Source organism: Elephantulus edwardii, unplaced genomic scaffold, assembly GCF_000299155.1.
Source record: "Elephantulus edwardii isolate Elephantulus edwardi_28Jun2011 unplaced genomic scaffold, EleEdw1.0 scaffold00133, whole genome shotgun sequence".
NCBI lineage: Eukaryota > Metazoa > Chordata > Mammalia > Macroscelidea > Macroscelididae > Elephantulus > Elephantulus edwardii.
The window spans coordinates 7,103,037-7,129,132 of record NW_006399883.1 but is presented as its reverse complement, the minus strand read 5'-3'; the positions used below and the strand labels follow the sequence as shown (position 1 = coordinate 7,129,132).

Genomic DNA, 26,096 nt, shown 5'->3' with positions numbered 1-26,096 from the left:
CAAGTTAGGGACTCCACACAAGACACATGCGTGTGTGGTCAACTGATTTTCAACAATGGTTTCCTGGTAATGCAATGAAGGACAGGATCTCGTATTTTCAACATAGAGAGCAGGAACAAGTAGACCGCTCCATAGGGAAACAAAACAGAACACAACAAACCAAAATAACCTTCAATACTTTCCCTTCCCTTTTGATGAAAGGAGGGAGACGAACAGTTGTTCTGCAGTGGAGAAATCATGAGTGCTACCTGAGTATCATAACTTCATATATTATTTTCAAAAGTCTACACCTTAGTCTTAGAAAGGGTGAAACCAAGTTTCTCTTTGGAGGCTAGGATTTTGAAGCTTTATCTCACTTACTTTGTGTGTGTGGCCAGGAGGGACTGATCCTTAGAGAAGGACATCATGCTCGAATGGAGGAGGGAAAGAAAGCACAGGAGAGGAAGACACTGAATGAAATGGATTGCTACAGTAGCTAGGGCAATGGGGGTGAGTGTGTTGGGGTCAGTGAGACTGGATCAGGATGGGTCTGACTTCAGAGCTGCTGTACGTAGGGTCACTATGAGTCACAGGCGACTCGACAGCACATAACAACAAAACCACCACCACCTCAAACTGATCAGGAGAAGAATATCAGACTAACCCAGACTACGGAAGATACAGACTTGGAAAGGCTGTCAGGCTCATGACAAAGGAAGATGGAGAAACACAGGCCAGAGAAGGGCTGATAGAACTGAACGCATGCAAGCTGTGGATTGCACACTAGGAAAGAAAAAGAACATTAGGAGGAAAATTGGTGAAACATAAAAAATGGATTTAATTAATAATAATCTTGAAAAAATTATACTATTTAATCAGGGAAGTTTTTTTATGATAAACTGTTTCCATACTAGAAAAACTTAGGATCCATATTTTATTAGAACATTTACCATAAAATTTTGAATTAACAGGTTTCATTCAGAGCTAGTAAAATACAAAAATATTTAAAGTAACTACTCTTCATGTGGAGGGGGGCTCTGGTGGCTTAGTAGTAAGGGATTGTGCTGTCAACCCAAAGGCACACAGTTCAAGTCCACCAGCTGCTCTGTGGGAGAAAAAGGAATAATCTCCTCTCATGTGATTTATAGCTTCTAAAAACCAACTGAAGAGTCAGCTGTGAGTTAATTCTGACTCAAAAGTACATAATAACAACAAAAATACTGTTCATGTGGCAATAGCTCTACTTTAAAGTTGAGAAAACAGGCAATGAAGCATAAGGGCTGATGAACACACCACATAGCACAGATTGTTGCTACAAGATTGTATTCCCCAGCCATTAGGATTAAACAAAGCATGATGTACTTTTTAAAAAATAAATTAACCTTTTTAAAAAGAAAGTAAACCTCAACTTTTGTCTCATGCCTTACACACAAATAGGTTATAATATTAAATGTGCAAACAAAGACTATAAAACAACATAAAAGAGAATTGAAGAGAAAACTTCACAAGTGGGAATAGGAGTAGATGTCCAAGGTAGGACACAGAAAATATCAAACAAGAAAAGAAAAGCACTAGTATGCTGAGCCTAAAGCAGTTAAGAAATTGCTAGTTATTGAAATAGATCAATAAGAAAGTGAAAGGGCAAGATACAGACTGGGAGAATAAATAATTGTATTTCTAAATATATCCGAAGAAATGCATAGAGCTTAATAAGAAAAAGGAAATTAATTCAACAACAACAAAAACATGACAAATGATCTGAATAGATATTTCATGAAGATATATGAATAGTCAATAAAGAAAAGATGGTCACCATCAAACATTTTTGTTGTTCATTTTTAAATGCTGTTGAGTTCGATTCAACCTATGTACAACCCAAAGCAACACTGGCCAGGCCTGAGCCAGCCTCGTCCTTGTTGCTTGATTGGAGTCCCTGTGACAGCACATGCCAGTCCAGCTTACTCAGAGCCGTCCCTGCACTCACTGAGCCCCTATACCATCAAGCATGACGTTCTCCAGGAATTAATCCCTCTTCTCAGCATGCCCAAAGTATGCGAGAAGAAGTCTCACTATGCCCACTTCTAAGGAGATTTCTGGCTGCATATCTCTCCATTTAGATCTGTTTGTTCTGGCAGTCCATGGTATATTCAATATTTTTCACCAGCACCTTAATTCAAAGGCATGAATTCTTCCTTGGCCTTCCTTATTGTAATTATATTGTATTGTTATTAACCAATTTTCGTATGTGTTTGAGGCAACTGAAAAATACTACAGCTTGAGCAGAAGCACCTTAGATCTCAAAAGGTATTGCTCTTGAGAAGGCCTTTGAAGCTGTAAGAGGCTGTGCTGTCAACCCAAAGGCATGTAGTTCAAATCCACCAACTGCTTCGTGGGAGAAAGATGAGTAATCTCCTCCCATGTGATTTATTACCTCTGGAAACCCACTAGAGAGCCAGCTATGAGCTAATTCTGACTCAACAGTGCCTAATAACAACAAAACTGTTCTTGTGGAAATAGCTCTACTATAAAGAAACATCACGTAAAGTCGATCTCCGACTTAAAAACTCACTGTCTGCCAAAGCTCTCATTCCCCTTTCCTAAATCTCTACCCATATTAACTGTTGCCTTTAGTCTGCAACAAAGGAAATCACTAAAAAAAGGACTAAATAAAGCATCAGATGAACAAAGTTTTTAAAAAACCAAGAAAACAAGATAATGAAACAAACATGGCATTTGATTTCTTGACTGCTGCTTCAGCATGGGTGTTGACTGTGGACCCAAGTAAAATGACATTCTTGACAATGTCAATTTCTTCATCTTTGTAATTAGAGGTTTATGGGTAAATTTTAATGTTGTTGTTGTCTTTATGTACCACAGAGTCAGAACCGACCCATAGCTGACCCTCTGGCAGGTTTTCAGAGGCAGTTAATCACACGGGAGGAGATTGCCCATCCTTCTCCAGAGCAGCTGGTGGATTCGAACCATGTGCCTTCTGGATTACAGTGCAGCTTCTTGCCACTAGGCCACCAGAGCTTCTTTATTTATACTTATTAATGTGCCTTTCTTGTGTATGTGTGGACATTATCCTATAGCTGATAACACTGTATTTCACAATATATTGTAAAACATTCTTTTTTGACAAAGAATACGACATCATTCTCCTTCACTGTATCTTTTCAAGCATAGTAGACCACACAACTATGGCACTAAAAATGGCCAGTATCAGTTCATTTCAGGCCCCTAACTGATATTTATGCACTTGATTTCAGTTTTGACAACTTTCAGTTTTTCTAGTCATACCTCATGCATTCTCTGCTATGATTATTAACGGATGTCTGCAGCTGCTTCTCCTCATTTTGAGGCATGCCAAATCACCAAAGGAAAGTCCATCAGCAAACCAAGGTCCTGACAGCTTTACTCCACATCATTAGGGTAGACTCTCCTTTGATGCCGCAGCTCTTAGCCAGTCACATTTCGAGTGCCTTCCGACCTGAGTGGCTCGTTTTCTGACACTATGTCAGGCAGTTTTTGGCAGCTATTCGCAAGATTTCCGCTGACCAATTATTGTAGAAGTTGTCCTCCAACCCTGCTACCTTGTCTCGGTTTGGAAGCTCTGCCAAACCTGTCCACCAAAGGTGACTCTGCAGATCTTTAAAGTACCACGACATAACCCCCAGCATCACTGCAACACACAAGCCAACACACTGACAGATGAATAGTTGCACTAAACATTAGGGAAATGTAAATTAATACCATAATGCAATACTACATACTTAATGTTGCTGCCATCGAGTTAGAACCAATGCATAACTGACCTTCCAGTGAGATGTCAAGGGCTGTAAATTGACGAGACTGTTCGTCTTTCTCCTGTCGGGCAGCTGGGGGATTTGAACCACTTCCCACCCATCGGGTTGGCAGCACAACTCCTCACACTGAGCCGCCAGAGTGCCCGACATACTTGTTGCTGTTGTGTGCTGCCGAGTTGGAACTCACTCATAGCTGATCCCACCGCAGGTTTTCAAAGGCAATTTAACTGCACAGGAGGAGATTGCCCACCCCTTTTCTGTGGAGTAGCTTGTGGAAACAAACCATGTACCTTTGGAATTGCAACACAGCTTCTTACCACTAGGTTACCAGAGCTCTCGACATACTTACTAGGATTATGAAAAACATAAAGAGTAGCGTATCCAAGAGTTCCATTGATTATGCAAAGGCATTTAACTGTGTGGATCATACAAACTGTGGCTGACTCTGAGAAGAATGGGACTCCCAGAACATTTGATCGTGCTAATGTGAAACCTATACTTGGACCAAGAGGCAGTCGTCAGAACAGAGCAGGGCAACACTGCATGGTTCAAAATTGGGAAGGGTATATGTCAGGGATGTGTCCTATCTCCATACCTTTTCAACCTGTATGCAGAGCAGATTATCCCAGAGGCTGGGCTCTATGAGGAGAAGCGTGGCGTTAGGATTGGTGGAAGATCTATCAACAATCTGCATTATGCAGATGACACAACCTTGCTCGCTGAAACTGAGGAGGACCTCATGCACTTACTGCAGAGGGTCAAGGACTGCAGCCTTCAATATGGACTGAGGCTCAATGTCAAGAAGACAAAAATTCTCACCACTGGACCAATCTGTAGCATCAGGATGGATGGCGAAGAGATTGAGATTGTTCACAGCTTCAGTTTGCTTGGCTCCACGGACAACACTCTTGGCACCAGTAGCCAGGAAATCAAAAAACGTATTGCGATGGGAAAGTCTGCAGTTAGGGACCTCTCTAAAATACTCAAGAGCAACAGTGTCTCTCTGGAGTCTAAGGTGCGCCTGATACAGGCCATGGTTTTTGCAATCACTTGTTATGCATCAGAGAGTTGGACAATGACTAGGGAGGATAGAAGGAGAATTAACACCTTTGAGCTGTGGTGCTGGAGAAGAGTATTGAATGTACCATGGAGTGCCAAGAAAACAAACAGATTCATCGTAGAGAGGATTAAACCAGGCTGTTCCTTGGAGGCAAGTGTTCCGGGGCTTCATCTGACATACTCTGGACATGTTATAAGGAGAGACAGGTCTTTGGAGAGGGACATCATGCTTGGTAGAGTAGAGGGACAGCGCAGGAGGGGAAGACCCTCTATGAGGTGGACTGATTCAGTGACTGGGGTACTCGGGATGGGTGTGTCAGAGGCAAAGAGATTGGCACAGGATAGAGCAGGGTTTAGGGCTGTTGTACATAGGGTCGCTATGAGTCGCAAACGACTCGACGGCACATAACAACAACAACAACATATGCATCACCACGTAACCCAATAATCCTAGGTGTTTACTTAAAAAATATGTCTCCAAATACTTACTCTTAAATGTTCATGACAATATTATTTACAAAATCCTAAAACTGAAAACAACCCAAAGTCCATCAGTGGATGAGTGTGGTCAAGTCACACCCTGGGATATTAGTCAGCAATGAAAAGAAATTAATTACTGATGCACCAACACAGGCCACCGAATGAATGGGTCTCAAGAACTTAATAGTCAAATAGGAATCCATATACACGAATCCAAATCTATGAGTCCTTTTGCATAAAACTGTAGGAAGGACAAATAAAATTTTTAGTATCAGAAAGCAGATTGGGTATTGACTGATGTCAGGTGTTGGGGCCGGGGGCAGGGAGAATAACTGGGAAGGGGCACAAGTTTCTCAGGTGATGTCAATGTTCTGAATTTTGATTTAGGTGATAGTTGCCAAGATGCATAGAATTTTAAAAACCCGTAGAAATATGCCCTTATGTTTCCTCAAAAAGCTGAGCATAGAAATTCCATATGACCCAGCTATTACACAGCTTAGAATATACCCCAAGAAAATGAGCACTGAGGCACAAATGGAGACTTGTCCACCAATGTTCATAGCAGTGTTATCCACCATAGCAGGAACTTGGAAACAGCCCAAATGTCCAACCAAATGTACAACCACAATGGAATGGATTAAGAAATCCATGAATAGTATTCACATGATGGAACACTATGCAGCACGCAGGAGCAGTGGTTTGAAAATCACTACCTAACTTGGGAAGGACTAAAGAACATTATGCTAAGTGAACTAACTCTGTCTCATAAGGACAAATAGCGTATAAGACCGTTACTGTAGAAATAGATAACTAGTAAAACACGTCGGGGGGGGGGGGAGGTAGGAGCAGAGGGGTGAGGATGGACAGGGGGTAATCATAGGGTTGCACAATATGATGGGTAGAAGGAGGAATGGGTAAAGGAAATAAATGGGAAAGATCTGGTGTGAAAAACAATGTATATATGAACTTTGTAAGCAAACCAGTATAAAATAAAAATTTTTAAAAAGGAAGTATTCCCTTAAAAACAACTGCCATCGACTCTAATTCTGACTTTCAATAATCCTGTAACAACAGAGTAGGACTGCTTCATAGATCTTTCATTCAAAAGCCCAAGAAGAAACAAGGTTAAATAAACTGCCCCTGATGGCTGAGCCAGGAGCCGAGATTCACAGTCTAAATGGGGGAAAACACACACTGGACCCAGGAAGGCAGTAGTGAGACACTATTGAGCCTCCACCTTGTCCCTGGGAATGGAGAGAAGAGAGGGGTCCCCATGGGCAGAATCTCCCCATTTTAGAAGATTTTAGTTTCTGTAGGAGTAGAGGGGTTTTAGATTCAAATGCTTACTATATATTCAATCACAGGGGTGAACTCAAGAGGTGGTTTCTAAGAAACCTTCCCTCTTTTCCTCTCGACCATGAATGACAGCAGGGCCTTACCAGAGAGTTGCTTGATGGCCACAGGTCTCACTTTGTAGGGAGTGCTGCAAAAGAGAAGACAGTTCCACTGTAAGAGGCGGTCAAGGATGCTTGCAGCATGTCTGCTGGCAGAGATAAGCACTCAGGCATTTACAATTCAATGGATTAAGGATTTTTTCCTCCCTCAAAATTGGTTTCTCTAGATAGTCTGAGTTTGCATTTGAAGACAGAAATACATTAAATATGTAATTTAAATGATGTGTTTCCTCTGTGAGGTGCAGTGAATTACTTTATCCTCCCAGTCATCTAGCCATAGATAATCTCTGTGACTCCCACACAATGACTGGTAGGACTAGGCAAATATGGTACTTGTAACCACACTAAAGACATTGGAAGGATTGCTGCTCATGCAATAAGGTGCAAAAAAATCCTTGTAAGAATGCACTCATGCAAATAAGGTGTGTAGAACCCTAATGAGAGGATTGGTCAGTTTTGCCATCCTGCTCGATTTAAATTCTGGCATTCACACACTTACACACACACAGAGAAGCGATAGTGCAAGATAGATCTGTCGGCACAGCTTCCTTGCACTGGTCCTACAGATGGAAGAAACATTAGGGTGATTCATAGGGAAAATGCAATGGGAGGCAACTTACTTCAGCAGAACAGAGATTTAAAAAAATGATTATTCATAGGGTCACAAAATTTGATGGGTGAAGGGGGGCTGGTCAAGGAAATGGGAAAGATCCAGTGTGAAAAAGAATGTATACAAACTTTATAAATAAAGCATTTTAAAAAGACATTATTAAGAAATGGGGTAAGTATAATGGACACTGATGGGCATGAGACAATGAATTTAAGGCAGCGCTACAAGAGATTAAAGGTGCCAAAACCAAACATGTCCATTTCAGTCACTACAGCAAGGAGGAATTTAATGATGGAAAGCGTATCATTAAACAAGTGAGTTTACCTAGTTAATCAAGATAAAGACTGAAGAACCCAGTATTTTCTGGTTCAACTACGAGTAGGGGACCCAACATTACATGCACATCTGTGAGTGAAACGGTCCCAGGGTGAGGAGAGACCCTTCTAGGGTTCCTGGACACATAAACTCAATGTATTGTAGTTTAAAAGCCACCAACTCAAAGGCACACACTTCAAATCAACCAACTCCACAGAAGAAAGATGTTCACTCTCCTCTTATGAGATTTACTGCCTTTGAAAACGTACTGGTGGGTCAGCTATGAGTCTGTTCTGACTGGATGGTACATAACAACAACAACAACAACAACAACAAAGCTAGATTAGGGGGACATGCAGATGAAGGCACTAAGGTGAGAGCCTGGATCAGAATTGAAAGATTAAAGAAGATTTTGTATAAGTATTGCATCTCATTTACCTAGATATATAATTGGTATATGAATATTATGCCTAATTAGGGAACATTCATTCCTCCTGATACTGTAAATCTAAATGTATATGACTCTAGGAACCATTAGGTCACTCAAACCCACTCAGGTTGTTAACTGAAAACCAAGATGATACCTGGTGGACAAAATAAGATTATTGCTTTGATTGAATCCATAGTAAAGGCTGGAGCCCCCACTGGCCTGCCAGTTTGCTGTATTGTGGTGGGCCGTGTGTTGCTATGATGCTGGAAGCTATGTACGTGGTATTTAAAATAACAGCAGGATCACCCAGGTGGACAAGTTTCAATGGAGCTCCCAGACTAAGGCAGTCTGTAAAGAAGGATTAGTAATCTACTGAAAAAAAAAATCAAGATGCAATGATAATTACTGCTGATTTGAATGTGAAAACTGGGAAGAAAAAGCAGCAGAAGTTGGAAAATAGGATCTTGGGAACAGAAACAGAAGATAGAACTTTATACTATTAACCACTTTATTATAGCAAATACTTTTTGTGTGAAAAAGAAAAATGAAATTAGAAGTGATATAAGACACAAATAGGCTTTCACAAATATGACTGCTGAGGGTATCAATTGTTATCACCTTGAGGATGTAATCTAACAATAACTATTAATATTTAAAACAGGAATTTGTCTCAGCAAATAAATGTTGGAACAAATGCATCAAAATGAAATACTAGTAGCTAAGGGCACAAGAGTTCAGATGGTACAGCCATTAGGGGCTTGGCTGCTAACCTAGATATTGTTAGTTCAAAGCCAGCCAGCAGCTCTGTGGGAGAAAGACCTGGCAATTGCCTCCCATAGAGACTCTCAAACCCAATGAGATGTTTCCAGGCCTTAGTGACCCCACAAGACAGAGACCTGCCCAGGACAGAGCTATAGATCTTGATGGAAGCAAAGCACTTTGTCTGTCTTCCACGGAGTGGCTGATGGATCCAAATCCTCGCTTTTCTGTGTAGTTGTAGAACGCTTTAGCCACAGCATTGTCATCAGAGCTCCTCCCACAATGATCACAGCCTTTCTCTATTCTTGCTATGTGTCAGAATCAACCCAATAGCATCTAACAGTACAAAACCAAAACAAACAAGGACACAGTTAGATGCTATTTAGTCATACCATTAATTCAATAATTATATATGGAGTGCCTACTACAGTTAGGTGCTGGTGAAATAGCAGTGACTAAAGAAAAAACTCAGGTGACTTGACAGCACATAACAAAAATAACAAATAAAAAATACCCCTGCTCTCAAGAAATCATCATTTTTTATTCAATATGCTTTGAAAAAGGAGCGGTGGTGGCTTAGTGGCAAGGAGCTGTGCTGCCATCCCGAAGGTACTTGGTTTGAATCCACTGGCTGCTCTGTGAGAAAAAGATGGACAATCTCCTCCTGTGTGATTTACTGACTCTGAAATCCCAACAGAGAGTCAGCTATGAGTTGGTTCCAACTGAGTGGTACACAGCAAACAACAACAACATTGCTTGGAAGGTGGTGGTGGTGGGGTGTCGGCTGGCCTAGTCCCACAGGGATTTGCACTGTGAACATCAAAGGCTGCTGTGCTCTGGTGGTTTTAACCCACCAGTTGTTTCAGAGGAGAAAGATGAGCAGTCTCCTCCTATGTGATTTACAGCTTCCAAAAAAATCAACCAAGGGGGATGTGCTATTCAATTGCAATGAGATTAATTATGCTTTGAAAGCCTGTGTGCAACCACACTGAATGCCTCAGCACTAGAAAAACCGAGCTTTCATCAGCAACTGTGTTTGACACAGGTGTCTACCATGGCTACAAAACAGGAAGATAAGCACACAAATATTGACCTGTGACATCAAGCCCTCAAGCTGCACAATAAGATATTAGCATAATACAATAATACAAGCTGCACAGTAATACATTAATCCATTTTGGGGGAAAAGAAAGTACAGGAATTTCTCTCATGAAAGACATAATTCCCTTCACTTTCTCATCATCCCTCCAACAACCCAGCGTACACACTAGTGATGAGAGGGGTAGTGAGTGGAACGGGGAGAGCTCAGCTGTCCTGAGCACCCATCAACTGTTGGAGAATTAGCTTAGACTTAAAGTGACTGATGTGTGTCAGAATAGAACTGTGCTCCATAGAGTTTTCAACAGTAGATTTTATTTGGAAGCAGATGGCCGACTCTTTCACCCATGGCATCCGTAAGGCCACTGAGACCTCTATCTTTTCATTTAACAGCTGAGTGTGTTAAAGCATTTATATCAACAAGGGAATCCAAACTCTTAGCAGTGACTAACCAAGGGTAACATCCAGGACTTAATGGCTATAGATAATCCATAAAGCATAAAATGCAAAGGAAATAAAGTGTGCTAGCACTGTGGATGGAGGGCTGACCATCCACGGTTTATAGAACTCCTGGCTGGCCCCACAAGGGACTCCCCGTGCTCACAGAGCATCAAGAATTTAGTCCACACCTTCCCTCTCCCCATATGAGTCCTCTGCTCCTGTCCAGAAAAAGACCTGTTTGAACAAGTCTCTTGAATATTGGTTATTTGGAGCTGGGACTTATTTATTCACAAATACTATCAGAAATAATGATAATGGAGGTGGTGTGTCAGAGATGGCTAGGCTGGCTCAGGATAGGGCAGGGTTCAGAGCTACTGTGCATAGAGTCGCTATGAGTTGCAGTTAACTTGACAACAACATATAACGACATCAGAAATGGTGCTTGGTCCCGGCTGGATTTGAAAAGATCTTATTCAGAACCACTTAGGTTTGAAGGATGGCACCGAGTGCAGAGCAGGATTTTTCCCAGGAGCCCCTGGGGGACTGGCTGGGGTGATGGAGGAGCCTGAGGAGGGGAGGCTCTCATCATTGGCAGCCTCCTCTAGCTGCCTGTTATTGTTGCTGTTGTGCATTGTCAAGCTGGAACCAACCCATAGCTGGCCCTCCACTAGGTTTGCAGAGGCAGTAAATCACACAGGAGGAGACTATCTTTCTCCCGCAGAGCAACTGGTGGACTCTAACCATATGTATTCAGGTTGGCAGCCACAGCTTCTTACCACAAGGCCACGAGAGCACCCTTCAAGGTTCATTTGTTGTTTGTTATGTGGCAGTGCTAAAAGAGTCACTGCAGCCTCCTACTCACAGCAACTCTCTGCCTCAGGGGTTTGCACCTATTAACAGTTTAAAAGTGAGAGAGGTCAGATTGAAACAGTGCTTTGTATCTTGTGTACACTCCCAGTGGAAAGGAGTTAGACAGATGTTGGTCTACAGACTTGAAGGGGTGGTGGAGAAAAATGGTAAGATAGTGGTTACCTCTTTGTTTTCTATTTCCTCTTTCCTTCAACCCAAGCACACACACTAGTGATGAGGAAGGGTAGTGAGTGGAATGAAGAGAGGACAGCCTTCCTGAGGGTGGATAGGAGGAAAGCGGCTGCCCTTCCTCCACTGCGCCCTCTGCTTGTCCTCTCCCTTTCTTCTCCATGGAGCACAGAGAACTAGAAGAACCTTCTTTCTTCTTCTCTCCTCCTTCCTTTTGCTTCTTGGTACCTAAGTGGATACTAGCAGATGGTGATGACAAGGAGCAGAGAAGGGGTAGAGGAGGTGGGAGGTGGGTAGGATGGAGAATAATGCCACCTCCACATGGTGGGGGGTGTGGATGGGGATGAGAACATAGAAGAGAGAAACTTCTCCCATGAAAGACAGACTTCATGAAAGACTTGAAGACCACTGAAGACAGACACCTGAATCAAACAAAAGGAGAGACTTTGAAGAGGCCCTTTTGTCAAATAATGATCCTGGGATTTCTTGTCGATCTGAGCAGAGCTCAAGGGGGAGGGGTGCTGGTAATCCAGCAGCAGGGCCAAGGGACGGAGATGGACAAATTAGGAACTGAGGCCAGGGGAAATTTGGGCCTGGACTGGACATTAGGACTGTCTCAAATGCTCCTAGCAGGTGCAGGATCCTGTTAGCTCTGGAGCTGTGGGCTGAATTTCTGGGCCACTTGAGCTTGGACTTGGCTCCTAGTTCCTTAATCCTCTTGACTTTGAACAGCAGCAGTGTTACTCAGACCCAGTGCACTGATTCCATGATTGAATGAGTTCTTGGCTTAGCCTAAATTGAGTTGCATCTTCATAATTTTTTTCCTCAGCAACAAAATTACTATAAACCACCTCTCTTTAAAAGGGATAAACTTGTCTTGAGCTTTTATTGCATTTGAGGTTTTTCCATCATTTAACTGCCTGGTCTCTTTGACCTCTTTGAAAACACAGTTTGCAGAAGGAGGAGGCCTGGAGGCATGCCAGAGAGTAGGGAGCATCTGTCTAAGCTGGAGGATGGGCATATGTGCCTTCTTTGCACAAGGCCGTTTTCATCCAGCAGAGAGGTGTGTGCATCACAACTTGGCTAAAATCAGAAACAGAAGGAGTGTTTGTGTGTCACGAATGTGCTAGGCCACTCTGGCCCTCTCCCTTCTCCCTGGGTGTTCTACCATATGCTTGTCTTTTTCTCATGCTATCTAAGCACAACTGTTTTGTCCTTTGACAAGAGACTTGAAGCAATAAGGACAAAAATGGAAAGGGGAGAGTTTTCATGAAGAAATATAATATGCTTGTTAGTTGGATATCATGGTATCCAGCATGAACCACTGTTTAAAAAGAAGAACATCTATCATTATTTGGTCTAGAGTATGTTTAGGAGTTTTGGTGGCACAGTGTATAGCATGTTGGGCTTCAACTCTAAAGGTTAATGGTTTGAATCCACCAATTAATCCTTAAGAGAAAAATGAGGCGATCTCCTTCTGTGAAGATTTCTAGTCTTAGAAAACCAAGGGAAGATTGCTATGAGTCAGACTGGTCTCAATGGCAGTATGTTTTCTTTTGTTCTTTGTTTTGTTTTGTTAAGATATGTCTATTTGTATTTGTTAGTCATGAGGAATCAGGAATTGCATAGTATTATGGCCTAAATCATGTCTCCCACAAAGAACATGAAGTCTAAACCCGTGTGTCTATGAAAACCTTGTTTGAAAATAGGGGTGAAATGTCAGAACCCTTGAGATTTGGCTTTTCTAGGCATTTGTTAGCCCACTGGGGGCATGATCTCCAGCTACCTTAACTGCAGAAATATGGTCTTGCAAATGACCAACAGCTTTGGGATCAATGGAAAAGAATGTTTTCCACAATGTGAGAGGAGGTGAAGAAGGGATTGTGAAGACACTGTGAAAGATGGTGGTGAGAGATTGTGAAGAGACTGTGGAAAGGGGTAAACAAAGGAACCCTGGAGATAAAGGCCAGTTAAAGGTTTTTCCAGTTGGATGACTGAATAAAAAGCTGACTTGTAACTTCTCTGAGATAGTTTTCTGGACAACTGAGGAACCAGAGGCTTCCTGCAGTTGTGCTGTTGAGCTGAAAGTAACTTTCATTAATTGAGAAATTATGCATTCAGAGGGTGAAACCAAGTCTCTCCTTGGAAGCTAGGAGTTTGAAGGTCCATCTCACATACTTTGGGCACATGGCCAAGAGAGACTGGCCTTTGGAGAAGGACATCATGCTTGGAAGGGTGGATGAGATGGATTGATGTAGTAGCTGGTATCACGGTATTTTCAATTGCTTCCTGCGAATCTGAATGTTAGACAATTATAAGGATGAACAAGATTTGATGCCTTTGAATTGTGGTATTGGCAAAGAATGCTGAATATCCCATGGACAGTCAAAAGAACAGAAAAGTTTGTCTTGGAAAAAGTGCAATTAGGTTGCTACTTAAAGATAAGGATCATGAAACTCCTATACTAATGACAGCAAATGACAACATATCTATTCACAAAGCAACAATGAAATTTCATCTCACCTCAACAACAACAACAGTAAAGTTCAATAAGGCAGCAAAGAACAAATACTGGAGATGTAAAGAGATTGGAACTCTTATTTGCAGCTGGTGGGAATGTAAAATAGTACAGCTGCTATGGAAGGCAGTCTGTCACTTTCTAAAAAAAGTTGGAAATAGAAATATCATTTGACCCAGCAATTCCATTACTGGGAATATACCCTAGAGAAACCAGAACCACAACTCAAACAGAAGTATGCACATCCATATTCATGCTGCATTATTCAGAATAGCAAAGAGATGGGAAGCAAACCAAGTGCACATCAACAAATGAATAGATAGAAAAACTATTGTACATTCACACAATGGAATAGTATGCATCATTGAAAAACAATGAACTTATAAGACATTATGTAATATAGGAACATTATGCTGAGTGAAGTATCTCAGGTCACAAAAGGACAAATATTGTATAATACCACTGTTATAAAATAGGACAGATGGGGGTGAGTGGGCAGAGAATGGTAAACAAGTGGATAGATAATGAACACTGCATTAGAACAGATGAGGGGAAGAACTGTTCAAAAGAAATACATGCGATTAGGTGCTATATGTATTACAACAGCTGGAACAAAGAATGGGATCCTTGGTTGGGCTTGGGATGGAGGGAATAAAATGTGCAACAATGAATACATTAAAATAACTCCAACAACACATCTATTAATATGTAAAACTATGTTCATTTCTAATTATCTGTATCATCTGTATTATCTAAGCAACATCATGTTTAGTGGTGAAAAGACTGACATTGTCAAGGACTTCACTTTACTTGGATCCACAGTCAATGCTTATGAAAGCAACTGTCTAGAAATCAAACCTGATGCAAAACAAAACAAAAAAAACCCCAAAACCCAAAACAAAACAAAATAAACAAAACACACCATTTTTACAGTGTTAAAGAGTAAAGCATGTTACATTGGGGACTGAAGTCCATTGACCCAAGCCATGTTATTTTCAATTGCCTTAGATGCATGTGAATGCTGGACATTGAAGGCAATTTATGCCTTTGAATTGTGGTGTCAGCAAAGAATATGAAATGTACCATGGACATACAGAAGAATGAACTTTTTTTCTTGGTTGAGTACAGTCAGAAAGATCCTTGGAGGTGAATACTGCAAGACTTCATCTCACATACTTTGGGTATTGTAGTGTCAGAAACCTTGAAAATTGGCTTTTCTATTCATTTCATTTTGCTCTATTGAACACACTTGCTATGCATTAGAAAGCTGGACAATGACTAATGAAGACAAAAGAAAAATCAATGCCCCTGAGTTGTGGTGCTAGAAAAGAGTATTGAACATACCATGGACTGCCAAGAGAACAAACAGGTCTCTCTTGGAAAGAGTGAAATCAAGTTTCTCTTTAGAGGCAAGGATTTTGAAGCTCCATCTCACATACTTTGAACACATACCCAGGAGAGACCAGTCCTTGGAGAAGGACATAACAACAACAACAATGTCCATTTTATAAGCACCTATTCAGGGCATGGTCTCCAGCTACCTTAACTTCAAATATATGGTTTTGCAAATCATCAACAGCTTTGGGACCAATATAAGGAAGAGATGGTAGTGGAGAGATTGTGACATTGTGAAAAGACTGTGACACCGCTGAGACTGTGGCAAAGTGTAACCACAGCAACCCTAGAGATGGGGCCACGGTTAAAGGTTTTGCTTGCTGAAAGATTGAGGAAAAAGCTGACTCATCTGCTCTGAGATAAAGTTTGCTGGATGACTGAGGAAACCAGAGATGCATGTGTACTGTTGAACTGAACCTGGACTTTCACTAATTGAGGAATTGTGTCTTGCTAGTTTGGGACTACTAGACTAAACCTGGACTTGCATTGTGTGATATTCTTTGTCTTCTCCATTCCACAACCTATTTCTTTAATAAACCCCTCAGTTGTGAGTACAGTCTATGATCCCATTTGCAATGTATACTGGAATCAATGATTGGTAGAAATAGGTGCAGGAACACATGGGGTAGCATGTCTGGCCATGTAGCTATTTGAATGGTACTATGGATGTTATTGATGGGGATAGTTCCCCTTTAAGAAGCAAGTAGAAATTAGACCTGTCTTTCTTTCCCATGTTACTACTTCTCCTTTTACAGGTATGTTATTAAGAAGGGCCAGTCTCTGGCATGGTTAGTAAAGGAAAGACTCAGCATAAAGAAGACATTGAATGAGATGGACTGACCAGTGGTTGCAACAATGGACACAAGCACAGCAAAGGTTGTGAGGACGGTGCAGGACTGGGCAGGGTTTCATCCTGCTGTACGTAAAGTTGCTTTGAGTTGTAACAAAACTGACAGCACCCAACAAGAACAACGATATCGATATTATACATGTACTCATAACTATATATCTCTATCACTTGTCATACATCTGAGAGCTGCACAATGAATAAGGATGACTGACAGAAAAATAATTGATGTCTTTGAGTTGTGATGCTGGAGAAGGGTGCTGACTATTCCATCAACTGATGAAAGAACAGGTATATCTTGGAGGAGGTGCAATCAGAGTGCTCCTTGAGGCAAAGATGACAAAGCTTTGTCTCATATACTTTGGACATGTTGTTATATATCCCTGAAGTGAGATATCATGCTGGGGAAAGTGGAGGGATGATGAAAGAGAGGACGACACTCAACAAGATGGATTGACACGGTGACTGCGGCAATGGGCTCAACTGTGTCAGAGGTGATGAGGATGGCACAGGATAGCACAGGGTTCAGATCTGTTGTTCATAGGGTCACTGTGAGTCATGCTTGACTGGACAGCACCTAACGACAACGACAGCATCTTTGTATCAGAACAAGACCTGGTTCTCACAGATATTCTAGACTTGGGGCACATGGAAGGGTTTTGTCTGGTATAGTCTTATTATTTCTCTTATTGACCCGGCACTGAGGCCAGAGAGGTGAGATGGTTAAGCTCTCTTTCTTCTCTAGTTTCAACACTTCTATAATCACACAGATTTCATGAATTCAGGAAGAGTGCCGCAGTTACAGAAGCAGTTTGCACTGGCATGACCTACTGGCAGACGTTTTCCCTTTCCACAAGATAATTTTAGCCTTGCAGAATGTCAGGGGACAATAGGCCCCTGGTTGACTGTCCTTCTGCAGCAGGATTCAGGTCAGGTCAAGCTTGTACCGAGATTACAAGAACCTTTGGAGTCATTGGGGAGCAAATTAGCACTGTCTCTTCTGGGATTTTGGGAGCCTATAATTAGAGCAAGAGGTAAGGGAGGAGAATAAGCCTCCTGGGGGAAGAAGTAAGGGGGATGGGTGAGCCTTGATGGTGCAGTGGTTAGAGAGCTTTGCTGCTAACCAAAAGGTCCCAGAGTTGAACCCATCAGCTGCTCCACGGGAGAATGATGTGGCAGTCTCTGTAAAGATATACAACTTTGGAAACCTAATCAGGCTATTCTAGTCTGTCCTGTAGGGTCACTATGAGTCATAATTGGCATTGGGTGTCTTGTTTTGCATTTGCTTGGGTTTTTCTTTTTGTGGGCACAGAAAGTGGGAGAATTCTGGCGGAAGCAATGAGATTGACCAGAACAGAGCACAAAGACCATCTTGGCTGCTAGGACTTTTTATCTCTCACCAAGCTGGCCATTGGCCTGTGTGGGTTGAAGCCAGAACTAAAGCCTTTGTTGATTGAAGAGGAGTCTGGGAAGGGCTGGGAGGAATAAGGACTTAGGAACAGGCATCCCATCCCCAGCACCCTACTAGATGTCTGGCAGTAGGTTTCTGGGGCAGCATTAATTTCTGGAGGAGGATCAGGTACCCCATAACCAGGTGCTTGGATGCACATAGATTAAGCAGACAGCTTCTCAGGGTCTGAGTGGGGTTCCTAGGACATTCCATTGTGCAGAGTCTAAACATTTAAACACTGACTTTCCTTCTTCCCACACCCCCACACCAACTCTCTTACTAGTCTTACAAATGCAATGGCCAAACTTTCTAATTTCTCTGGCTACCATATGCTCCAAAAGATAGTATGTTTGCCCATGTCCTTTTCTAATGTAGGGATTGCCCCTTGAGTAAACACTGAATATGCTCTGAATCTCTGGGGAGGGCTACTCCTGTAGCCCTTTCTGAGCAAGCAGTTTGGCATTCACTGTAGAGAACTTGGGGCTTGGTGCTACCACTTTAACTTATTGGCTTCTCATGACTCAGTTTCTCTAGCTGCAAAAGGGTTGTAATAGTGTGGCCTCATGACACTTCTGTTGCAAACTGAATATCGAGCTCTTAAAATGGTCCCAGGCCATGGTAAAAATTATCTTTATTATAGAAATGATTAGTTCTTCTGCAATGAAGCTAATCAAGACTTCTTCATGAGCCCTTCAAACTCAACCCTTTCATGTTTGGCTAAAAGTCAGATTATACTGCAGCAAACAAACAGGAAATCATAGGGAATCCTGAGTGGTGTGGAGATGCAGACAACCCAGGACAGGAACTGGCTGAGGAAGCCATGTAGCCTCTTACCGTTCTGAATTTGCAGGCATGGTGGGGTCGATGGAGACCATGGTGTCGTCTGTGGTTAGGAGGGAGATGGTTGTGTTTCTGAAAGACACAAGACAGTGTTGTCAACTGCGCTGTTCTCTGCTCTGGGGTGCACAGATGGATTTGACACAGGTCTCAGTGACACAGTGTCTCCTAGAATTAACATCTGCATTCCTGTGGTATATTTGTTACTCTCGATAAAGCAATTTTAAGAGATTAACTAAAGTCTATAGTTTGCATTGCTGTTAGTTTCTATGGAGTTGATTGGGGATCATGGTGACCCCATGTGCTCGGAGTAGAACTGCTTCACAGGGCTCTCAAGGCTGTGACCTTTCAGAACCAGGTGTCTACGACTGTTATCCAAGAAGTCTCTGAGGGGATTCGAACCTCCAACGTCTTGATAGTAGTTGACCGCAATTAGGGATGATATCCAGACCCCAGAGATACCTCTACAACAAAATATTATACAAGCTATAAATGATATTATTGACATCAATAACAAAGAAATAATATACAAATATACTATAATTGGTGTCTTGATAGTGGCTTGTCTTGATGGCAGTCAGGCAAGGGAAGTTTCTGGGGTCCTTTTTGTTACGTGTTACTGTTTACCCCCCAAAAGTGGGTGGCCCTTGAGCTTTAGACTAAAAGTTAATGTGGAGCCCTGCTTGAGGCTGTGGCTTTAAAATCCTGTAGGGATTAAATTTTTAAAAAAAATTTTATAAGAATATTCTTTAAAAGACACAGCAATCATTTGTCTATTTGCTGTACTGAACAACTTGGAGTTGCTGTGATGCTAAACACTGTTCCATGGTTGTGTCAAATACTGTAATGGTTACCCATTATGTACAGTGGTTGGGTGAGTTTCCAGATTGATTCATGCTGGGAAGCAGGAGTGGCATCCACTTCCTAAACTAAGTGCCCCTGGAAACTCTACAAACTCTTATAAATGTATAGAAATGATGTTAATTATAAAACAGAATTCAGGTCTTTTGTGCAAAGCTTACTCTGAGTCATACTCAACTTGACAACAATTAAATGAGACTGGTGCTGTTATATCTGGAGGAACATTCTTTCACTATTCACATCACTCTTTGTCAATGTGCTGTATGAGGTAACCTGGGTTTGCTATGATGTTGAACCTTGTGCCATGGGAATATCAATTACCAGAATGGTTTCCCATTGTGGACAGTGTTTGGTAGAGCTCCCAGTTGTAAAACAGGTTGGGAAGAGAGTGACATTCATTTCCTAAACCACATGCCTCTGGAAACTCTATGAACTTGGAGAAACAATGATAGCTATGGAAAGGCATTAGGTCTTTTGTTCATAGAATTGCTATGAGTTGACCTTGACTTGATGGCAATCAACAACAACATACTATAATTACCTTTACTGTCATGTTAGAACAAAATCTTAGCTGACCCTTCGGAAGGTTTTCTGAGGTTGTAAATTGCACAGGAGATTGTCCATCTTTCTCCCTGGAAGCCACTGGTGGATTCAAACCTCCAGAGACACGACCTTTGGGTTAGTAGTTCAACTCCCTGTGGACTATGCCCCCAGAGCTCTATATATTATGTATCATATACAATATGTGGATATACAACTTTTATACAGCATATTATTACTCTTATTAGCTGCTGTCAAGTCAGCTCCCTCCTTATGGTGACAACATATGCTACATGAAATTCTCCATAGAGTTTTCTTGGCGATAATCTGTACACATACAGATCACCAGCCCTTTCTTCCACAGCATCATTGAGTGGCTTTGAACTGCCAACCTTCAGGGTAACAAATGATAACAAACTACTTGGTACCTGGGCACCTCACATATGATATAAAAATAACCTGTTGTCAGAAATCACATAGACACATTGTGTACGAGAGAAAACATACTGCCGGGTCCTGCCCATCCTCACAGCCACTGCTGCGTCCGAGCCCACTGTGGCAGCCACTGCGTCCATCCACCTGATTGATGGTCTTCCTCTTTTTCCCCAACTCTCTGCTTTACCAAGTGTGATGTCCTCCAGGGACTGGCCCCCTTTGGTAACATGCCCGAAGTATACGAAACAAACCCTCACCATTTTCCTTTCTAAGGAGTTCCCTGCCTGCGCTTCTTTCAAGATGAATTTGCTTGTTCTTTTGGCAGTCTGCAGTATACTCAATATTCTCTGTCAACACTACAATTCAAAGGTATCAATTCTTTATTTTCCTTATTCAGTGTCCAACTTTTGCATGTACATGAAGTGATTGAAATGCACGGTTTGGTTCAGGCTCTCCTTTATCCTAAGAGTGGGGAATTAGAGATTTTAATACATAATATATTAAAAACCAGGGACTTGTAGTTGTAAGGAATTGTGCTTCCAACCCAAAGCCAGAAGATTTGAATCCACCAGTTGCTCCAAGGAAGAAGGATAGGTAATTTCCTCCCATGTGATTTACAGCCTTTAAAAACACCCTAGAGGGTCAGGTATGAATGAATGGGTCCTAGCTTGATGGCATATACCAGTAACAATATTAAAAAATTGGGGGTGCTAGTGGCACAGTCAGTAGAGAGTCGCCCTGCTAACCCACGGGCCACATCTCTCTGATGGTCTGAATCCACCTGCCACTCTTCATGAGAAAGATGAGCAATCACCTCCTGTTAAGACTCAGAGCCTCAGAAACTGGAAGGGTTGCTATGAGTGGAACTCAACTCAAAGGTGTGAAATGATCCTGAGGGCCGGGGTTATACTAAAATAAAGACGGTGCTATTTGTAACATATTGGAGTGCTAATAGAAAGGCTGGTAGTTCGAATCCACCAGCCGTTCCATGAGAAAAAGATGGGAAGTCTCCTCCCCTGAAGATTTTTAGCCTTGGAAATCTGACAGAAGGTCATTATGAGTTGGGATGGACTTGACAGCAGTGGATTATACTAAAATATAGCTTATGAGAATATGAATGTATTTCTTAGTAAAATAAATGGTGTCAGGTATCTATTTGGGCTGTTTGTATTGCTATATTTGTTATATTTGTATAACTCTGCTAATTGCTCTAAGTATAGGCAGCTGGTTTCATCCTCTGACTCTCATCTCCTCTGTCTCCTGTTGTCCTCTCCTACCTCTCATCATCTTCCTTAAAGTTAATTGCAATGGGCATCCTTATTACTGGATTTGCTTTTGCAAATTGGAAAGTTAAGATGCTCATAATTAGAAATTTGCTTGTTCAAACAAACAACTGATTTAGGTAAAAACAGCCCTTAACTGAGTTCTGATGATTCTGGAAGGTGGAATTCTGGTCTCTTCAACTCATTTCTGGACTGTTGCTTTTACCAATGTTGATTTGTACTAGAAAAAACATCTGCCTGTTGGATTGTTTGGGGCTGGAGCACCAAAGCCAAAATGAATGAATAAATGAGAGAGGAATGAGGAAGGAAGGAGGCAGGGAGGGAGGGAAGAAGGAAAGGAAGGGTGAAGGAAAGAGGGAGGAAGCAGATCTTAACATGATAGTTTTTGCCTAAAATTGCCTGTTGCTTTTCTCTGTATGGACACAGCTAGGCCTCTTGACAAGCAGTGGCAGAAATAGCAACTGAGCTCTCTCCCCTGGGGCTTTACTGAGTGTTTTGAAAGAGCTCTGGAGAACAAGGTGAACCCAACTGGCCTCTTATGCGGGGCCTCATCCTTTCAAAGAACCTTTCCCTCAAGCGGGTCTGGAAAAGGCCTGGAGGAAAACGGCGCCCTCCCCTGACCAGAGGACAAGGAGCACTCACCGAGGCAGGCCAGTGGCGATGCAGAACAGGTCCATGATGTCACTGGAGTTGCAGTACTTGCTGAAGACCACCTACAAAACAACAGCAGCATGCAGTGAGGAGCGGGCAGGGAGAGGGGCAATTAGTTTCCATGGTGATGTCAGCCTCCACGTGCGCTTTCTCATTCCCACCTAAAGGTCTATTTTAAAAAGGGAAGGGGGAAAGGCCCTAGAATGTTACATGTGCATCTTTTCATTTAGCCAATTCATCCAGGTTATGAAAACGTCATTCATTTGTTCCGTGAAAAGAGCTTGAAAAGTAAATGATGATCTACGTAAACACACCTGTAATGACATTGTTGCTCCATGGAGAGTCTCGTAGGATATTGGAACAACAGACTGACGTGAAGCTTGGGCTTAATGATGTCGCAGGAGCCTCCACTTACCCCAGGGGGGCTTATTATGTTTAAAAATTAGCTTTAAAACATTTTTAGTAATCTTGGTTTTTAGAAAAATTGTCAGAAAATACAGCATTTCCCTTATCCGCCTTGCCCCTCTGCACACCATTTCCATGCATTCTTTGTGGTGCTGATGTTATTGTGGATGAGCCAATATGAAAGCATTATTACAATAGGATGGGCAGTCTCCTCCTGTGTGATTAACTGCCTCTGAAAACCCGCCGGAGGGTCAGCTATGGGTCGGTTCCGACTCTGCAGCACATAACAACAACAAAAACAACACACTAGATCATCTTAGGTTTCACTCTTTATCGTGCAGTCCTGTGATCTGACAAATCCATTCTGTCCCCACCGCATCATGTAGAATAGTCTCACTGCTCTCTACACACCCTGGGCTTCCTCTACTCACACCTCCCCTTCTTCACATGCTCCCAAGTCCCTGGCAACCATTGATCGTGCCACTGCCTCCATTTCATTGATGTTGAGTCAAAACCAACTCATTTCAGACCTTCTCCAGCTGATTTTTGGAGGCTGTAAATCACACGGGTGGCGACTGTTCATCTTTCTCTCAAGGAGCAACTAATGGATTTGAACTGCCGGACAGACACCGCCCTCTGTGTTAGCGGCACAACTCCCTATGGAGTACACCACCGGAGTGCCTTCCTGTTTCTGTGGTTTCCCCCTTTCTAGAACGACCTGTAGTTAGAATCACACAGTATTCTTTCATTTAAGAGATATGCATTGACCAACAAGCTGTTGTTGAGTTGCCCTAAAGCACCATGGTCTCGTGTGTGTTAGAGTAGAACTGGTCTCTGTAGACTTTTCAAAGAATGGGTTTTTGGGTTTTATACCGTAGAGGCCAGGCTCTCCTTTTGAGCCGCTTTTGAGTGAACTCAAACCCCCTAACCTTTTCATTAGTACCTGAGAACTCAGCTGTTTGCACAGAGGAGTATACCTTGGAATGAAATTTCCACAGCTTTAAATCAGTTTTCTCAAGGCTTTTTCCAAAGGAGGTGCAGGACCAGGAGCACCTCAAAGACGTGGGCATCTCAATCTGCTAAGCATGAGAACACTTTTCTGACACCTGCCTTTGCCAAGAAGGGGAGTGACCCGGCCAAGGCCACGCAGCACCCAGGCACATCCTCAGCACGGCCTCTTCCTGTGGGACATGAGGACCAGGGTTGTGGAAGCCTAGGTGGGAGTCACTGACTCTGCTTGTTATTTCCGTGACCTGCACAAGTCATTCAGCCTCTTTGAACGTCAATTTTATCTCCTATTAAATGGGCATGAAAATGTGTAGCTGCTATGTCCAACTTCTTTTGTGTCACTCTGATGCTGGCCTGAAGGCTCAGCAGTCAGCAGCCAGAGTTTGTGACTAGTGCAGAAAACAGATTCTTGGGGATTGGGTGCTGATGACTTCAGACTGTTCCAGTGCATCATTGGGATCCCCAGCTCTCTTTTCTGTTGAGAAATAGCCAGTTTTCTGACACTGTAAGAAGCTGCACTGCAATCCCAAAGTCAAGCGGTTCAAATCCACCAAGGGACAAGGATCTCCTCCTGTGCAATTCACTGCCTCTGAAAACCCACTGGAGGGCCTTCTAAGGGTTGGTTCTGACTCAGTGGTACTCAACAACAACACAAGGTTAGAAGAGTGAGAACTAATTAATTACACAGGACTGAATGAGCTGGCAGGGAATGCTTCCTGGGGTTGCCTGGAATACTGTTGTTTTTCTAATGTTTGATTTTCTGAATATATTGCTGGTATGAGCTGTCCTTGAGTAAACTCCAACCCATGACAATCTTGTTGACAACAGAACACAATGCTGCCTGGCCCTGTGCCATCCTCTCAATGGCCAGCATGTTCAAGTCCATTATTGTAGCTACTATGCCATTTCCTGTCACTGAGGAGCTCTCACTCCCTTGTATAAGGGAGCCCTTTCTCCTCAAGTTACCTGTAACTCTTAACAATATAGTTGATTCTTTTGTGAGTCAAAATGAAATAATGTCTGATTTTTACTGACTTTCCAAATTCAGACTCTTTTAAAGCCTTCCTTTGATGGATATATTGTTCTTTGCAAAGGTATCATAAGCATTTGTTGGCTTTGTTGTTGTTGTTATGGGCCGTCGAGTCGCCTGCGACTCATAGCGACCCTATGTACAACAGCCCTAAACTCCGCTCTGTCCTGTGCCAATCGCACTGTCTCTGACACTCCCATCCCAATTATCCCAGTCACTGAATCAATCCACCTCATAGAGGGCCTTCCTCTCCTGCGCTGTCCCTCCACCCTCCCAAGCATGATGTCCCTCTCTAAGGACCTGTCTCTCCTCACAACATGTCCAAAGTAAGTTAGACGGAGCCTCAGACTCCTTGCCTCCAAGGAGCCACCCGGTTTAACCCTTTCCAGGACAAATCTGTTTGTTTTCCTAGCAGCCCATGGTATTCTCAATACTCTTCTCCAGCACCACAGCTCAAAGGCATCAATTCTCCTTCTATCATCCTTGGTCATTGTCCAACTCTCTGATGCATAACAAGTGATTGCAAAAACCATGGCCTGTATCAGACGCACCTTAGTCTCCAGAGAGACACCATTGCTCTTCAGCACTTTGGAGAGGTCCCTAACAGCAGATTTTCCCATGGCAATGCGCCTTTTAATTTCCTGGCTGCTGGTGCCAAGTCTGTTGACTATGGAGCCGAGCAAACTAAAGCTGTGTACAATCTCAATCTCTTCACCATCCATCCTGATGCTGCCAATTGGTCCAGTGGTGAGAATCTTTGTCTTCTTGACATTGAGCCTCAATCCATATTGCAGGCTGCAGTCCTTGACACTCTGCAGCAGGCGCTTCAGGTCCTTCTCAGTTTCAGCAAGCAGGGTTGTGTCATCTGCATAACGCAGATTGTTGATAAATCGTCCACCAATCTTGACCCCACATTTCTCCTCATAGAGCCCAGCCTCCCGGATAATCTGTTCTGCATATAGGTTGAAAAGGTATGGAGATAGTGTTACTAGGATATAAATGGGCAGGGGGGGGGATGGGACCAGTCATGTGTCCCAGACCTTGCCTGGAAAGTCATATTTGAGAAAGATACTTTTTATTTAGGGAGAACCTGACAAGTATAAAAGGTTGAACTTTAAGGAGCTAATGCTTACAAATCACTACTAGGGAACTGGCCTGCTCCCTGGCACTCAGGTTTCTCAGCTGACATTAAATTTAAATGCCAACTTGGTTAGGCTATGGTTCCCAGTGTTATAATTTTTGAGCACTGTCAAATTGGAACTGACCCATAGCTGACCCTTCCTTCAGTGAATTTTCAGAGGCAGTAAATCACATTGGAGAGAATTGTTCATCCTTCTGCTGAGCAGCTGGTGAATTTGAACTATGTG

General features: G+C 42.5%; 1 protein-coding gene across 1 annotated transcript in view; it reads right to left on the bottom strand.

Annotated features, from left to right (window-relative positions):
- Nucleotides 1–26,096, bottom strand: part of PDE9A (phosphodiesterase 9A) — a 153,669-nt gene that overhangs the window by 88,350 nt on the left and 39,223 nt on the right. Inside the window, exons 2-4 of the mRNA XM_006894049.1 lie at nucleotides 22,278–22,348; nucleotides 18,514–18,591; nucleotides 6,764–6,807 (exon numbers count right to left, since the gene is read on the bottom strand). Of these exons, the coding sequence (XP_006894111.1) occupies nucleotides 6,764–6,807; nucleotides 18,514–18,591; nucleotides 22,278–22,348 (193 nt within the window). The remainder of the gene's footprint in view (nucleotides 1–6,763; nucleotides 6,808–18,513; nucleotides 18,592–22,277; nucleotides 22,349–26,096) is intronic.